We start from the raw sequence: 19983 nt of genomic DNA on the forward strand, positions 1-19983 counted from the left end.
ATAAGTATTCCCTCGTCTGTGTCCGTTAGCGCTAGGTTCATAATGTGCTCTGAATAGATAATATGAATATATTCTTTAGATAAATAAAACTAAAAGCTTCAAGATGACTGAGCGAGATAGTTTGAAAAAATTAATAAGTTCTAATAACAAGATATACGTAAGACTAAGATATTTTTACGAAACTAGATCCAACATAAACAAGACTTAAAATAAAAAAAATCGTATAACCATATTTTTATTTGAACCATTTGAAACCATTTATTTAAACCATTTGAAACTTTATATCATTCTTAAATTTTCCCATATGGTGTATTAGAACATATATTAGGTAAAGTTGTGGGTCTAATTACTTATTACTTATGGGGGCCAATAAATGCATATGATATTAATTGAAATGTGATATGCAATGATTTTTTATTTGAATATAATCTAAAAATAAGATACTAAAATTCTCCACTTTAAATTAAAAAAATCGTGATTATGTATTTTAAACAATCTTTTATATACAGTTTAGTCTATATGTATAAGTTTTATTTATACAGAGCGTTTGCCAAGAATGCAACTCAAATATTTTATTAGATATTTACGTAACCCACTAATAAAAATTACCACATAATTTCTTAACTCTCTGTAAAATCAAGATTAGATTAAATCAAGATTATATATCGGATGTAAATATAATAAAAGCTCTTTGTTTTGCAAACTTTTAAACATAAATTCAACTCCTTTATGAAGTTACAATTATTTTTAAATTTGTAAATATTAATAATATCCAAAAATATGAAGTTATATATCCATTTCTATTATGCGAGATTTTATTTTGGATTTTGGTAATAAGTTTTATCAGGTGATCTGTTGTTTCCATTAAAAAGTTTTAACACTTTTGACACTTTTTCAAAATGTTTTGAATGAAAAAATGGAACTAACTAGATGTGCAATTTATTACGGCTTATGACATGGAGTATCAAGACAATACTGCATCCGACAGCTTACTTCCTATTTTAGTAATAATGCTCCATTCTAAACCAGTGTAAAAGGCAATCACGATTTTAATCAATTTTAGCCCAGCGTTATCATACAGCAACGCCAAATATTTCTAGTGTATAAAATTTGTCTTTTGTAAGACAGATGCTGCTGTAGGCCGCTTCAGTAAGGTTGTCGGAACACTTGTTTTCTGATCTATTTGATTATTGTGAATTTACACGTTGTCAAGAAACGTTTGTAAACAGCGAATTTCTGTGGTTACATTGAAAATGGACATTTAATTCGAGTAAGTAATATTATTTGTTTAAGTTATAATTGTTTCGCTTAATTTCGTAATAAATATCAAACAAACAGATAAATCATTTTTAGTAATAATGTTGTAAATACATAAAATTATTATTTGAGGTGCATTCATAGAGACCGTGATCTCAGTGTTGCCATATGGAAACGCTAGGTCAATACGCTACTATTTAATTATTTCTATATTTATTTTTTTCAGATGGGGTTTGACTTTAGAGAAAGCCTTCCAAATAGCATATGATGATGGTTTAGATGTGGATCAGATATTCATTATACCTCCTGAGCCTAAAATTCTAACAGACGAAGAGTCGAAAGGCAAAGATGATTTCCATATAAATCGATTACCAGGACAGCAACTCTCTGCAAATGCTGAAGTTGTATTACACAACAACGAAAGAATAGGTGGTAATATTGGCATTAATGGTGTGGTCAACAAAGAGGATGAGTCATGTAGGTACTACGCCGCGCATTGAGTTAATCCATATTGTGCAGATATTAATAACATGGACTACGAATAAGAATAAACTAAGACCTCCAATGAATCTACTAAAAACAAAATTTTTAAACTGGTTTATTCTGGAAGAGAACCTAAATTATGACGAGTCCATCTTGAAGCATTACGGTCGTCAAACACGATCTCTATAAGAGATTTCAAAAAAGATGTGGTCAAGCACCTAATAAAAGCCGGGGAAACTGTAGACTGTGCCACTTAGACCTCAGCTTGTGAAAATCACGTCATTAAAACGAAGAATAGAAGAATGAAGGAAATAAACATAGCAGAAGAAAAATGCGTAAGAACTGCTAAAAAAAAAATCTGAAACACACGGGCGAACATATGCCATGAATAAAACCAAAAAAGTCAACAAATATTGTAAAAATTGTGAAAATCAACTACATTTTTGTATAGGTTTTTTTTTGGTGAGGGTGACGCATAATTTTTTATTTACGTATGTCACACATTGGATGTAGAGTTTTTTAATACATTTTACTAAAAATTAAATTTTTTTATTTTTATCACTTCCTATCAAATAACTGGAACCACGAGGTACTATTTTCAAATAATTTAATAAGCTATTCTTACAGTATATGTCTTCTAGGACACGTGAGTCTTTTAGTCTGAGATATTAGACATTATTATAAACCAGCAGCCTAACAGGCATTAACACGTTAATCGCTCACGTCAAATACTAAAATTTTTCCACTCAGGCCAAAACTCTCTTTAGAGATATTTATATTGATAACTTTAAAATACTATGTAATAATTGACAAACAATTTTTTAAGATATTACGTCCCTACACCTACACCGGTGACGTCATCCCTACTCCATGTACGTTATAAGATGGGTATAAGTTCAGTAGTGAACTAGTGAGTGAACTAGAAATGACTAGTGAGTGTAGTAGTGTCTGGGGGCTCGGGAGACAGAGACCTCGGAAGCCCTGAAGAAGACATCAGAGAGGATGTCGAAAGCTCGGCAAAATGGATATCGACGCGGTTCAATCCGGAAGACTGGTGAGTTTAATATTAATTTTTATAATAGTATTAATCTTAGCTCTAAGTTTAATATATATATATATATATATATATATATATATATATATATATATATATATATATATATATATATATATATATATATATATATATATATATATATATACAGCGATAGATTGCTCAAACTGCATATCCGAAATATTTTAACTATAAGAAAACCAATAAAAGATATTAAATAAGTAAGTCATCCTTTTTACCGCTTAGTTATGTAATTATTTAATTTCACTATTACAGACGATCCACTAGTTATCCAGAAATGAATGAAGAGTTAGTCGAAGGGGAAATTATAGGTACTAAGTAAGTAATACATTACTTTTTTTAAAGTTATTTAATTTGGACTATTATAGACGAGCAAGGTATTCTGAAAAAACGGCTGAAGAAGTAGCAGAGATAATTAGTAAGTAAGCCATACTTTTATTTTTTCAACATGAAATTAATACGATTTTTCTATAACAGTCAATCCCGTGATTTCGAAGAACCTGCCGAGGAGAACATATGTAATAAAAGAATATTCAGCTACTACGTAAGTTTTTTTTACCAAATATAAAATGTATTTAAAGTGCAGTAAACTTTTAAACATAAATAAATAATTGATATGTCTTTTAGACAAACTACTTCAGATTTCATTTTACAAGGAAGAAGAATTGTAGATGTTGAATATTTTATTAGGCAAATACTGCTATTCCCTCATCACGGATTGTTCAATTGCTCTTCGGAAGATATTATGGTGACTAGTGAAAAGCGAAAACGTCCAGTTGAAATATCCCCTTACTATCAAAAAAATATTATTTATCAATTCAAAATGATCTAATTCACTTATAGCATGGAAGTTCTTGGACATCAATACTTGAGGCTGGACAAGAAGAAATCAAATTAGCAAAAGAGCATGGAGATATTAATGAAGATGGCTATCCTTTTATAACTGTTGTTGCGGACTGCTCTTGGTCAAAAAGATCATATAAAACAAATTACGTCGCCAATTCTGGAGCTGCAGCCATTATTGGTTACAGAACCCAAAAGATTCTGTATCTTGGTGTTAGGAACAAATACTGTTCCTACTGTAAATTATACGGAGAAGATAAAGAACACGTATGTTATAAAAATTGGACAAAAGCTTCGACTGAAATGGAAAGTCAAATAATTCTAGATGGATTTAAATGTAGTAAATACATACCTGGAATTACTTACAAATTTTTAATAGCCGATGGAGATAGTAGTGTTCATCAAAAACTTTTAGAAAATAGACCATAATATGGTAATATTGTTGTTGAGAAAATTGAATGTCGTAATCACCTTCTAAGAAACTATTGTACAAGATTAAAAGAGTTATCACCAAAACGATATAGTTCCGATGGCAAACTGGTACCAATTTTCTAAAGAAAGCTTTTAGAAAATAACATATTAAGATTAGGAACAGCTGTTACAAAAGCAACTGAATATTTTGTCATATCTACACCATGGGTATTTTAGTTTATTGTTAAACTTGCATTTACGATTATGAAAACAAACTCTTATAAAATAATACTTTTTTGAATTTAATGACTTGAAATACTTGGATCTTCCATAAATAATAAACAACTTCACGCCTAAAATCAATTATTTATCAAATACACTATCAATATTATTTAATAAACAACTCAAAATATTCCTGAAGCCGTGTCAAATATTTAGTAGCCTTGTCACACCATTCAGTTCGACTGAGTGCGTTGTATGACAAAGATATCGAATATTCGATTTGGAAAATACCACCACGGACATAGTGTTCATTTTTTTCGAATCCTGAAAAAACTAATAAATATTTTTGAAAAATTTAAAAGCAGAATAAAAGATTACATTATTACCGAGGGTCGAAAGTCCCTTAGAATAAACAAAAAGTTTTTGTGAATGAGATATTTGAGATTAAAAATAACACTAAATTTTCTCTTCTTTTTCACCCCTGTAACTTATTAAAATAAACATTATAGAAGTTTTCAGAGACTTTCGGCTCTCGGCAATAACGTAATCTTTCATTCTGCGTTTAAATTTTTCAAAAATACTTATTAGTTTTCTCAGGATTCGAAAAAAATCAATGCATTTAAAAAGCATTGACCCGAAATTTTGCGACTTCGCTCAGTGATGGTCCCATGGGACCAATGTGGCAGGGAACGTGGAAAAAACGATATTTTGCAAAAACATTTCTTTTTAAACCCGCTTTAAAGATAATTCAATGACTTTTTAATACCTTTACTGCTAATTGTTATATTAATTTTTATGCAAAAAATTTACTAATGGAATAGACGTGCGCTATAAAAATTATATTGTTTCCAAAATATTAGTGATTAAAAGTTAAAAGTAGAGAAAAAAATACATACATGGTGAAGGTTGATCTTCAGTCCTTCCTAGTAGTCTCCTGCATCTTCTTTTTTCATAATCATCTAAAGATTTTTCGCTAGTACATCTAGTAATATTAAACTTTTTCTTCTGTTTGTTATAAAGCTTAAATTCTACTATGATATTTTTATCAGTTTCACATATGAATCCCTTTTTCTCCGTACACTTCCTGGCCAACCACCTGAAAATATTTTTAGTTTGTAATAAAGTGTTTTTAACTTTAATATTACATTCAAGAACATAATAAGTAAAGCTAAAATAGAAAAATTAACTTGAACCATTATCGGAATCATTTCAGCCGGAATGAACCATTATCGGAATTTTTCAGACCGAGAATCATTTCATCAGCTTGTCAATATGACGATAGCCAACGCTTGAATACAAGCACGGCACACAAAGAAGAATAATTATCGGATCCCACAAAGAAGGAATCGGACAAGAGAAAAAATTAAGGAAATATCTGTGACGTTGACTGTCAGCTGTCTAATTTCAAATTAAGTTCATCAGAAATCATTGACATGGCATATCAGATCGCTCAACTCAAGAGACCAAGAAATATTCCAAGTGCTTAAAGAGAAACAAATAGACCTTTGCACTCTACAGGAAACAAAAAAGAAAGGAAAAGGACAATCAAAATTAGGCGAATACATACTAATCTACAGTGGAGTCGCAAAAGAAAACAGAGCCAAAGAAGGTGTAGCCTTACAGAGTATATCAACACGAAATCAAATTAAAGAGTGTCAATACATATCAGAAAGGATTGTAATAGCAAAGATAAGAACAAGCCCAGAAAATAACAAGCCACAAAGGGAAAAATTTTATGATGAATTATTACAACAAGTTGTAGATCAAGTCAGAGGGAAGATGATAATATTGGGGGATTTTAACGCTCAAATAGGCAATCAAGTAATACCGGAAAACGGAATTAAGCAAACATATAATGTAAATGTTAAAAACGAAAATGGAGAACTGATGATAAACTTCGGCACGCATAACGACGTAAGAATAAACAACACATTTTTTGACCACAAAGACCAACACAAATATTCATTCAATAACACCCGTAGACAAAGTGATTTATCTATGATAAATTATGTTTTAAACAACAGAGATGTACATCCATCAAAAATAATTCATGTAAGATGCCTTAACTCAGCAGATGTAGGTAGCGACCATAGCCTAGTATTATTTAAAATAGGAATCATCATGAAATACTTTACACCTAAGAGAGCGGCGCCAATACAAACAAAAATCAGAGTCGATGGACTAAATACGGAATCCACGGAATACTTATATATATATATATATATATATATATATATATATATATATATATATATATATATATATATATATTTATATATACATATATATATATATATATATATATATATATATATATATATATATATATATATATATAAAGAATATGAGAGAAGATTGCTGGAAATGAAATATTAGAAAACGATAACGTCGAGGAAAGCTGCACTAACAACGGAACTGGAGTATAAGTGAATAGAGAAAACAGAGCTGCATTACAATATCGAGAAATAAAAATATCGGAAAAGAAATGAAAGGTAGAATTTACAAAACAGTCATTAGACCAATAATGACATATGTGGCAGAAACCCGACCGGACACAGAGAGGACAAAGAGGATGTTAGAAACATCAGAGATGAAAACACCCAGAAAAATTAATAGGAAAATACCATGAGACAGAGCCAAAAGTACGACGATATGCAACGTGGATAACATCAAAAACTGGGTAAGAAATGGTAGAGTGGAATGAAACGATTATATAAGCCAAATGACAGCAAATAGAATAGTAAAGATGGCAAGAGACGGTTCCCCAATAGGAAGATGATCAGTAGGAAGACCACGTAAACGATGGAACGACAACTTACTGGAGGCACATTGAAAAACAAACACGAATGTCTACATAAAAAGAAACAGAAGAGAAGAAAATATCATTGACAAATATTTGCATACGGGGTGAACTACAAAAGAAAATTACGATTTTTCCATATTTTTTTAAATGTGCAACCCTATACTTAATTTTTTCAGAATATTGCATTTATGACACTCTTTCATTTCTACGAAGCATATCCGATATAACTAAACTCACCACTTTCCGAGATATTTTTAATTTTCTAATTTTTTAATTTCGAGAATACCTTCAGTTTTGGTAAGTAGAAATAACTTAACCTTGTGTAATAATAAAAAAATTATTCTTAAATATTATGTTTATATGGGATTAAGCCTTAATTGATTGTAATGAAAATTACATTTTTAACTACTGTTTAAATTTTCGACTTCCACTGCGCAAATCGTTTTCGAAAAAAATTATTTTAAATAATTGTGCAAAAAGTATAATAGTCCAAGATCCCAGAGCGATCAGACATAACTTACTTATTTTCACACATAACTTATTTTCACACAGATGAAACTTTAGAGTCTGAGTAGCGTCTCGTGTGCTTCGAATACCTGCGTATTTATGAAACTTGCTGAGTGACACCTGGGCAGGTACCAGGTGAGAAAGGTAACTAAAAATAAGAGCTATTTAGTCTCTATTTAAAAATCAGACATGTAAAAGTAAGTAAAGTTCATTTAATATTTGTGGAGCTTTAAAGCGCCTGACAAAAGTTCTGGTCCATGACAAGTGTCTGACACTTATTACAGTATTTTCAATAGTAATACCACTAGTGATTCAATTTTCGCGATAAGTCTGTCGATTTACTTCTAAACGAAACTGAGTTGCTTGAAAACACCACGAGTCCTACGGACTCGTGGTGTTTTCTTTAAGAAACTCAGTTGAGTTTAGAAATAAAAGACAGACTTATAAGCTAAATTAAATCACGAGTGGTATTTTATTAGACTATTTCATGAACAAAGTGTTAGGTCAAAAATTCAGTAGAATGAGAGGAAGGAATTTAATAATAATACATTTGATCTAGGCAAAACAAATCTACCCATTTTTTGAATAATTCACAATTAGTCATAATCATGAAATATTTATTTATTATAACTATAAATAATTTGTTATAATTTTTTTTTACCTATAACAATAAATAATTTGTACACGAAAAAAATACATTATTCTCGACTATAATTATTATAAACGGTGCAATTGTAAAAATTTTGAAAAGTATGACCGTTATTAGGTGGATACAATGTATTGTTGCTATTATTACTTGATGTACTTGGAGTATTCCTAAAAGTATTCACTATGTTCTGATGATGTTCGGCACTAAGATGTAAATAAAAATAAAACTCAAACTTTGCTTTGCGATCGGTATCCATGGTTACGTCGTTGAAAACACGAAGCTGATAGACCAATCAGAATTGAAAGACAGTTGGTGTTTTCGCGATAACACAAGCTGTCTTTGGTTTGTGATTGGTCAGATTATGTGAAAATTTTAAGATTAGTGAAATAGTCAAAATAATATTCTACAAAATATGTATAAAAATCAGTTATGTAAATTTAAGTTAAATAGCTCTTATTTTTAGTTACCTTTCTCACCTGGTACCTGCCCAGGTGTCACTCAGCAAGTTTCATAAATACGCAGGTATTCAAAGCACACGAGACGCTACTCAGACTCTAAGGTTTCATCTGTGTGAAAATAAGTTATGTCTGATCGCTCTGGGATCTTACTCTATAACCAACAAGTTGCTAAGCGGGTAATATTTTTCAAAACTGACGGTTGACCTACAATAGCTATGATTTTACAGTAAAACTTCTGTAAATGGACACCTCTCTACAACGGAAACCTCTGCTGAACGGACAGTTTTTGGGTCACAGTTTTTGGGATTTCAGATGTGGGTAAATAGGAATACACCTCCGAACAACGGACCCTCTTCACAACGACTCCGGACAAAATTTGCCTTCAGTTTTTATAAGAAATTATTGTAATTTTACCTGCCAACAACGGACAGTCGACAGCCGGGAGTAGGTGAGGCAAACTTTTTTGCATCTTTTTTAGCTTTAAAATTGACATTCTCAGCAAAATTCAGCTTGTTCGTATAATTTTTAGAGGTTCAGTGGAATTTTCGTCTCTGATGACTGCTCCTTGCTAGAAATAGGCTAGTCTTCAATAAAAAGTTTTATTTCATGCAATTTTATTTTATTTTTATTTAATTTTAAAAACAACCTAGAGCTGACTGTTCATCCGTGAGGATCTATTTTCTAAATTAAACCGTCATTTGTCGTAATTTAAACATAAACGAAACCTAGAAATGTAGATATAGTAGTAAACAACCTGCAAACAGCATTAGACAACATCTAAGAATGTGGTCAACAATGGAAGATCGCCAAACTCCGAAAAAACGCAAGCAGTGCTCTTCAAAAATAGACATTAACAGCCAGAGGAACAATTGATAGTGCAAAATAATCCCATCGAATGAAACAGCGAAGCTAAATTCCTTTGAGTAATAATGGACAAAGGATTAACCTTCAAACAACACGTAGACGCCACAATACAAAAAGCCAACATGGCAAAAGCGTCATTAAGAGACGTAGGTAGAAGAAGCAAACTAAGAACGAAAACAAAAATGAGATTAATAAATAGCATAGTACCGTTACTAACATACGCATGTCTCGCATGGGAACACGTCTGTAAAAGAAGAAGATCTAAGCGGCTCACAATAGCAGCATAAGAGAAATAGTCAACGTACCGAGATACGTCGCTAATTTTTTTTTATTCAGAGAACTGCAACAAGTCAGTATAATGACAGAAAAAGCCAAAATAAAATTTGCGAAGTTGGAGAACAACCCAAGTCCCATACTGCGAGAGATAATGAGATATGATGCATTCCATCGATGGAAGCATAATCGTCCGAAGCAACAAATACTGGATTAAAAATAAATATATACCCCGGAGAGAAAAAAAAAGGAAAAGCAGAGGATAGTTCGTAGCTTTATTAATGCAGACAATCACAACCACTGTGTAGACCCAATAATAAGATTTTTCTTTCAGGACATCCTACAAAAAATATACACAAAAAACAAAAAAAAACAGCTTCGGTCACAAGAAAAATACTAACAAAAACTGGTGCAAGCCACAAAAAATTAACAAAAACCGAGAGCGGAGACTTGAGGCCAGAGCAAGTAATTTTAGATTCGAGGATGAGTCACAAGAGGATGGCAGAAATAAAGCGCCTAATGCTAGCCTGCATTTGATTCGGATAGGAAACCATGTTGGAGTCCTTGTATCCAGGACTCCCACATAAAGGGCATTTGGCTGATAGTATGCCCCTATCGCGCATCAGAGTGCTATAGAGGGAAAAGGGATGGTCTGGAGCATTGGAGCGTGGTGGAGTGATTTCTGTTTATACACGAATTAATATACCTCGCTTCAATTAATCGTTACACCCAAACGTCATTTCAAGTGGCTAACAAGTCTTACAGGCTGAGTTTAATTAAATGGCTTGCTTGTTTGCGTAAAAATTTATAGTCGATAGATGTGGGTGGTTTTACACTTGCGCCCACTTGCAGGCGAAAAATTAGCTCTATGGTTTTTAACATTAGATAAAATTACATACAAAGGAAACGTTTTCATTAAGCCTAGTGTGTTTATAGCAAAAGTTATAGATTCTTGTCTTGCGCAGGTTTGGTTATATCATAAGAAGAACACCTATTCCAGTTTTTTTGTTTCCTTGTGCGTATCTTATGTCTGGTAAATTATTTTTAATGTTAATGCATCTGTTGACATCTTGTTCTCAGTTGTCTGAGACTAGTTTTTGTACATAGGTTTTCCATTCGTCGTTTATTTCTTCCAATGTTGCCAGTACTTTATCATCCATGCTTTTTAATATATCAAACGGTCTATTATTTCTATTTCAAGCTATTTTCTTTATCTTCTTGTGGAGAAGTTTGTCATCATGTTTTTTTCTGTAAATCTTTTATATCTTTACATGTTTTTCTAAACTACCTCTCCTTTGTCTCCACTATGGTTTATTTGTTTATGAATTTCTAAATTATATACTGTTATTTTTATTTTAAAGTTGTCTTCTCACATTCATCATTTCTAATATTTCATCGATGATCCATGATTTTTTGGTCTGTTGGTTTGTATTTCTGAGATAGTCTTCAGTTTGTTTAATTATGGTTTTTAATCTAGACCACAACTTGTCAGGATCCGCTGGTTCCTCTTTCTCTTCACTTTCCGTATTTTTATTCTTGTATTATTGACATTCTTGCTTAATGTGACGTGTTATCTTTCGCTTTGTTTTTTTTTCTTCAGATGGCTCATCTGATTTTGGTTTTTTTTTTGTTTTGGTTATTTTTATTTTATTTTTAAATTGTTCTACAAAAACGTGTGGTTGGTGGAAACATCTGCACCCGAGTAGGATTTTGCACTTATTATGCGCTATTTCGGTTTCTTTGAGTAATCATTATGTAGTCTGATCGCCTTGTGGCAATTTCCTTTGAACTAACTAAAGAATTTTTTATATATTAAAAATCTCGGTATATACGATCACACATGCAATAGTTCTCATCAAAGATATTATTATCGACATGATCAATTTAAGTGGTATGCGGTTGGTTGTAAAATATAGACCATTAAGATGTTTAACGACATAAGAAAATAGTTTTGAGATTAAATTATATGTTCATTAAAGTTACTGAAGACATATGAATAATTACAAAATGAAACCATAATTAGCAAAAGGCTAATTAATGCTAGTTATAATTTGATTAGTAATAATATCTTTAATTGCGAGTGTTATGTGAGAAATATTTAACATTAGACATAAATGTTAGTCAACATGAGTATTTCTGTATTACTTTATATATATATATATATAAGAATAAGAAAAAAGAATATATATATGACAATATATATATATATATATATATATATATATATATATATATATATATATATATATATATATATATATATATATATATATAGTCATACTTTTTCTTTCCCAACCAAAGAAAAATAAATAAAAATATCCATCGGAATAAAATTTTAAGATATCATCATAAACAAAAATGTATATATTAATTTAAGATAAGATTTAGTGTAGATAAGAATAGAAATTTGTTTGGCAAACGACCTTTTTCCGTTTCAAACAAAATTATCAAAAAACCTTTGTTTAGAATTAGAAGACATTTTACCTGTAAGTTAATCTTTTCATTGTTTGTATAGTCGAGTATTAAATGACCATATTCTAATCTTTTGAAATATGTATAAATTATTGTGTATTGACAAAACCTAAATAAAAATAAAAATAAAAATGAAGACAGAAATTAAAGAAATGAAACTTCAAATGAAAGATATTAAGACTGTCCAGAAAAAGGAATTAGAAAAATTTGAAAACGTTTTACAAGAAGACATGAGAGAAATAGAAAGAAAAATGGAGGAAATCAAAAAGGAACAAAATTCCGGGGAGAGAAGGGAAATGTTTATCCAAGGAACAAGCGAGGTAAAACTACAGTTTGGCGGGGATGTAAGAAAACTTCACCCCGTACCGTTCATGAAGAATCTAAAGAAGAAGATACAATACATGGGAAACTTTGAGACAGCTAAGGAAATGATCAGAAATCATCTCAAAGATGAGGCGTGTCTATGGTTCGACAGCAAAGTGGAGGAATTTGAAAATTGGCAAGAATTTGAAAATAAATTTCTGAGTTTTTTCTGGGGAAAGACAGAGCAATTACAGATAAACAAAGAATTGCAAAATGGGAAATACCATGAGAGGATGGGTATATCAGAAAAAACATACGCATTGCAAATGTACAATAACGTAAAACATCTGCAATACAATTATTCATCCGAGCAATTAGTAGAGTTGATTGCAAGACACTTTGATGACACAATTGAAGATCAAATCAATCTACAAAACTACAAAGACATCGATAGTTTATGCCAATTCCTACAAATAAGGGCATCACGGATACAGGAAAAAAGAGCAAGAAGGTCACAAGAAAATTACAGACACCGAGAAACTCAGGAATACAGAGAGAGAGGACAAAATGTTAGGAGGGATTACACTAGACGAGAATTTATTCCCAGGAGGGAAAACGAAAATAGGGAAAACAGAAGAGGAAATGATGATTTCAGAAATAACACACGCGCATATCCCGAAAACAGAAATTACAATAGACGAAATGAACAGGAATATCGTGGAAACCGGAACGGATATGACAGACCAAAAGAAAACAGAAGAGAGGTAAATCATACACAAATAGAGGAAAATGAAAATGAAATAAACAGCGATGAAAGAAGAAATACGGAAGAACAACAGACGGTTTTTCACGAAAGCACCCACTAAAACCAAAAAACCAGGCAGGAATTTTTTGTCACCCGAAGGAATTCATTAAATTAGCAGGAAATAATGAGTAAAAAAGAGGAGTTAATTTAAAATTTGTAGATGGTTTCATAAAAAATAGACCAATCAAAATTTTGATAGACACCGGTTCAGAAATACATTGGTAAACAGAAAATTAATAGAAGAAGTGAGTTTGACAAATTTAATTTACAAAATACCAAGGGTAAATTTGGTGGGTGCAAATAAACGGACATTGGCAACGATAAATGAAGGAATACGAGTGAGGGTACGATTGGATGAGAAAATGTATGCACTACAATGTGTAATAATGCCAAACATGTCGCATGACATGATTGTAGGAGTGGACGAACTGGCAGAAAAACATGTAGTCATAGATTTCAAAACTAATACGATGAAACTAACAGAAGAAAATGAAGGAGAACAGGAAAATAAACATAAGAAAAAGAAAATTGATAATTCGGAAAAAGAACAAACAGTGGAAATGAATTTGGCAACGAAGAAAGGACAAAGAGGAAAAGGAAGAAAACTTAGATGCCAGAAATATCAACCAGCACACGGTATCACAATACGAATCACCTCTAAACATCGAGGCCATATTTGGAAGAATTACAGGATCACACATATTCTCTAAAATTGATTTAAAGCATAGTTTTTGGTTGATACCTTTAGCTGAAAAATGTAGAAACTATACCGCGTTCTCAATTGATGGTATTGTATACAGGTTCAAGGTAGTGCCTTTTGGTTTACAAAGCGCTTGTGCAGCATTGGTACGGGCTCTACATTATATTTTAAATCGATACGAAGATTTCATAGTCCATTACATCGATGATTGGAATTGGACAGAATTGGAATTTGCCAGTGTACTATTTTGTGTAAACAAATTAAGATATTATTTATTGGGAGCTAAATTCACAATCGAGACGGATCATGCCGCTTTGGTTCACATCATGAAGAACCGATTGGTGAATAATTGGATACATAGAGGCATTCTATTACTACAGGAGTACGATTTTGAATTCCGGTATATCAAAGGAAAAGACAATATCATAGCCGACGCGCTAACACGGGATGAAGACACAGGAAAAAAGGAAGCAATTACGTTACATGTGGGACTAAATATCTTGACACAAGAAGAAGGTGTATTCTTATTAAATGAAATAAGAAGAGACCAAGGAGAATTGGAGGAAAGAGAAAAAAGAAGAGCGGAAATAGAAAACGACATATATTTCAAGAGAATAGACGGAAGGGAACTATATTTGGTGACACAAACATTGGCAGAGAGGATGGTAAAAAGTTTACACGAAGGCAATGGACATATCGGTAGCAGAAAAGTCTGGTTGGTTTTTCGAGAAAATTATATTTGCCGACAAGATTACCGCATCGCAAAAGAAATTACACAAAAGTGCCAGATCTGTCAAAAATATAAAATTAGAAATTTCAAAAATGAAAACGTTACAAAAAATATTATATCCCGGAACAAATTAGATATTGTAGCAATAGATATGTTAAGCGATCTAATTATGACGACGAAGAGGAATAAACATGTTTTAGTCATGGTAGATGTGTTTTCCAAATATGTAAAATGATACAGTTGCCGTACCACGAAAGGGGAAGAAATAATGAGAAAAATCGACAATTTTATAGCCACCGTAGGAACACCAAGAAGGATTCTTCTAGACAATGCAACATATTTTAGAAATGATCGTTTCAAGGGACAACTTCGAGAACGGGGAATAGAGACAAATTTTGTTAGCATCAGACATCCACAGAGTAATCCTTCGGAACGTTTTATACAGGAAGTGACGAAGTTTCTACGGATTACAACAGAGGGTCAACATCGACGATGGGATAGGAAAGTCGCCGAAGTAGAAACGTATCTAAATACCATCCCGAGCACCGTAACGAAAGAGACCCCAGAATATATAATGAAGGGTATAATGCCACTAAGACCATGGAAAGATAGAGAACAAAAAGAATACACACAGATAATGTAAAATGTGCAGAGGAGATTGTGGAGAGCAAACGAAAAATATATCCAGAGGCAAGACCAAAATAGGAAAAGAAGACCAGTTACTTTCAAAAAAGGTGAGAAGGTTATGGTGAGAGCATTGCGCGTATCCAACATACCTAGCAACGTGTGCGGAAAGTTAATGCCTGTTTTTGAGGGTCCGTACATAGTAAACAATGAGAATGGGATAAATAGTTATGAGTTGAAGCACATAGAATCAGACAAGATTAGGGGAATTTATAATATCAACGATGTTTACAAATATTATGAATAAAATACTGGTATTGTTTTTGCATAGAGAAAAATCCCTGCATAATTCAGTAATTTTTATCATATGCAAAGGCGGGGATTTGTCATACTTTTTCTTTCCCAACCAAAGAAAAATAAATAAAAATATCCATCGGAATAAAATTTTAAGATATCATCATAAACAAAAATGTATATATTAATTTAAGATAAGATTTAGTGTAGATAAGAATAGAAATTTGTTTGGCAAACGACCTTTTTCCATTTCAAACAAAATTATCAAAAAACCTTTGTTTAGAATTAAAAGACATTTTACCTGTAAGTTAATCTTTTCATTGTTTGTATAGTCGAGTATTAAATGACCATATTCTAATCTTTTGAAATATGTATAAATTATTGTGTATTGACAAAACCAATTTTAAAGTAAGCTATTTAGTTTTTCTCTGAAACCGAAATTAGGCTTTTCCAAAATCATGGTAAACACAATTTGAGCTTTTGATTGGACAGTCTTTTTTTAAATGGGAATTTGTGAGTCGATCATGAGAGAGGAGAAGTTAGTCATATTTTGGTCATCGAAAGGAAACAGTCGTTTGTCTCAAGATAGGGTGTGGTTCGTGAGTTTGGATACCGGCGTAACGAAAAGAAGTGAATAGTTTGAAGAAGGAGATAACAAGTAGATTAAAGGAGGTCCTTGTATCTACCGTGGGCATTTTATAAAGTATATGTAAAAGTATTCTTACTGCATCAAGTTGACAAAAGGAGGTCCTGGTGTCATAAATAAATAGCTGAGTTTGGAGAAGTGAATCAGTTGTTTTTTGTGTAGTCTGCAGGAGGTTTGCAGAGACGTTAAGAAAGAGCCGAGGTGCCAAAGAGGAGAGATCACATCGTTGAGGAGACTGGACTTTTCTGGGTATTTTCCAACATACAACTCAAGAAGAAAATAAGCTGTAGGTGTTTGTACAATTGAATTTTATATCTGTGAAGGATTGTTTCGACATCATGGTCATTAGCATTCAAATTTAAGAACTGAGGTTTTGTTAGGCTAATCAAAAATTTAAAGTTTTGATGTTTCTTGTTTCAAGGTAAAGAAAATTTCAAGTAAAATTGGTTTTTCACGTAATACAAATGTATGTAGTTTTATAATCTTATTATTATAAAAATTTGATTTATTTTCTTGTATGCTGATTGATAAGATAACGACAGAATTTAATAATTGTTTTATTCGTTCATATAAAATAAAGAAACGTAAATCTTTGTAATATAATATATTTGTATTCTTATCCTTTCTTCTCTATCCCGATAAAAGACAACTAGAAAATCTTTTGAATCCATCCAACACAGGTAATATAAGGATTATTTTACTTTTGATAACAAATAAGTTATAATTCTTTTTTATTGGCTAAATAAACTAAGATTAAAGTCAAAATAAACAATCATAACAATATATATATATATATATATATATATATATATATATATATATATATATATATATATATATGTTGAAATTTCCTGTGAAAGAATCTGTATGAAGATGGTGCTGACCTAGAGCTGAAATTTAATCGGAATTGCGAACAGAAATGAAATGTTCATAAATTCTATTTTGGATTCTACGATCCTTTTGGCCTATATAGGATCAGGGACAGTCTGTACAAGGAATTTCATAAACTCCATGTTGTTCATTTAGAATTTTGTCTTTATTTGATCGGATAAGAGATGAAGGTTTTTTTTGGAGGGTAAATATTCCTTTTGATTTGAGAATTTTGTCGATTTTGTAAGTGACACCTTTGATGTAAGAAAGAGTATGATTTGAAAGAGTATAAAGTAAGCTTTCGTATGATGAGGGTTTGAGTTTTTGGGTTGGGCTAGAGTGGGAAATATTGATGCGATTATCGCGGTAACCGTTTTGAACGAGGGCTTGTTTTAAACTAGAGAGCTCAGCGGGTTTACTTGCATTATCGCAAAGGCGTATTATTCTGGAGAGATAAGGGTATTAATGACTGAATTAATTTGTGAAGGTGGATGATGGGAGTTATCTGTTAAACAGACTTTGATAAACAGAGTGATGAAAACCTTGGGATTGGTTTTTCTTTATGATAACGTCGAGGAACGGTAGAGATAGATCAGTTTTTACCCCCATCGTGAACTGGATATTAAGATGTATAAGATTCAGATGGGTTTAAAAAGACAACAAAGCATACCTGCCATGGGGCCGAATAACGGATGTATCGTCAACATATCGTAGCCAACATGTGGGTTTGAGCATTGATGTGGAGAGTGTTCGGGTCTCGAAGTCTTTCATAAAGATATTTGCAATTACTGGTGATAGTGGGGAGACCCCACTATCTCCACACAGGATAGTGGTAGTATTTTGATTTATTTTTAAATTTTGAGCTTGAGAGAATATAGTAAAAACTTTTGTGTTTAAAATATAACTTTGTTTATTACTATCAATTATTATTACTATCAATGTAAAATGCACTATCCAGCAAAGTATGTAATACTGAAATATACAGTCCCGAGAATATTGAGAGTAGCTGGTACTTTGATAGTAGTTCTTTTTAATTTTATTTGTTGCAAATATATAAAATAAAATTTGAAAAATACGAAAGAGCTTAAGAACTTCTTCTTTTGGTGCCTATTCGTTTCGAATATTGGCGACCATTCTGGCCATAATTATTTAGCTAGTTTAAGAACTGACAGAAAAAAATATCATCCAAACACTAACAGGATCACCGATCGGAGTAACCGTTTCAAGTTGGAAAAAGGCGGCTCATATAAGGAAACATATCCAAAGAAATGCTAAAATACTATCTGAAATAGCTGATGACAAACTACAGAAACTTTTTCGAGGATTCCTAAATCAAACAGAAATACGGGACAAATAGAAATAATCATTAGAAACTGCTGTTATAAGTATGAAAAATTAAATAGCAAAAGATTACCAGGAAATGAAATACTTATAAATAACTTAACTTCTTCTTCATATTGTGAAGTCTTCTGACGAAGGTTAGCGATCACTTCTTTAAACATTTCCCTATCTTTTGCAACGTGAAATATCTGTTCACCACAAAGGTTAGTCCAATCTCTGATATTCCTCAGCCAAGATTTCTTTCTTCTTTCCAAGCCTTTTCTTCCCTCCACTCTTCCTTGCAGGGTGACGTGTAGAAGAGAGTATTTATCGTTTTGAAGTATGTGGCTCAGATACGATGTTTTTCTTATTTTAATTACGTTATTATGTTCCTAAGCTTTCTACCATGCCCAATTCGTCTTAACAGTTCTTCATTTGAGACCTAACTTAAGAACTTAACTACATGATGCGAAAGTATAAAAAATTGGTCTGAATATATAAATGGAGAAGAGAAGACCGAATTTATCAGTATTTATAATATTTGTAATTAGAAAAATGTAAGGTGTACCTGCACATACTTAGGAATAATTATAATTACAGTGAAAGATGGGAATACGTAAAGGAAAAAGGTACTCCGTATTGGATAAAAGATAATGAAATATAAATATTTCGAAATACAAGAAGAATATATAATACCATAATAAAAGTGGTACACTCTTCCGTGGTCGAGTTTGTGAAAGTCTAAGTCGTCTAGAAAGAACGTTAGGAGTTAAAAGTATCCATGTTACAATTTCTCAATAATGGTAATAACAGTAATAATAATAAGCGACCTGTGAAAGTCTATATTAGTTCTTTTGTTAGGCACTACCCCCTCTGAATAGGAGATGCAGTCTGGGTATTTTTAGCACTGATACTCATAGAGTATTAAAGAATTCCGCCGTGAAACAAAAACTGACACCTGGCAGTAGATACAAAATGCACACCTATGAAAATTGAAACTAATAATCTACGTTTAGAGTCTCTGCCTAGCAATCACCAGGACACGTATGGAGCCGGCGCTGGACGTGACAGCATGCGCGATGACTAGAGCAGGGTGATTAGGAGTTAGGAGGACAAACAACAACAACAAGCACAAGAGAGCCAAGCAAGAACAAGAGCAGCACTCGCTGAAGGTGCTGCGCAGAACATCAGCAAGCAAGACGACCGAGACAGTTTATGTGAAACGATCGGATATCGACAACATGTGAATGCCCAATTTTGCAGGGAGTACCTAGAGATTCAAGTATGTGAACAGGCAAAGCAGATCAATAGCGGGCAATAAAAAAATAACCTTATAATTAAAGATTATAAATAAAAAGAAGCAAAGTCGAATGG

At 32.1% G+C, this 19983-nt stretch overlaps 1 protein-coding gene across 2 annotated transcripts in view; it reads right to left on the bottom strand.

The window, feature by feature from the left end:
* Positions 1-19983, bottom strand: part of LOC140437356 (uncharacterized) — a 208481-nt gene that overhangs the window by 39470 nt on the left and 149028 nt on the right. For both annotated transcript variants that reach the window (XM_072526839.1, XM_072526838.1), the window contains exon 4: positions 5188-5387. In XM_072526839.1, the coding sequence (XP_072382940.1) occupies positions 5188-5387 (200 nt within the window). The remainder of the gene's footprint in view (positions 1-5187; positions 5388-19983) is intronic.

Source organism: Diabrotica undecimpunctata, chromosome 3, assembly GCF_040954645.1.
Source record: "Diabrotica undecimpunctata isolate CICGRU chromosome 3, icDiaUnde3, whole genome shotgun sequence".
Lineage (NCBI taxonomy): Eukaryota > Metazoa > Arthropoda > Insecta > Coleoptera > Chrysomelidae > Diabrotica > Diabrotica undecimpunctata.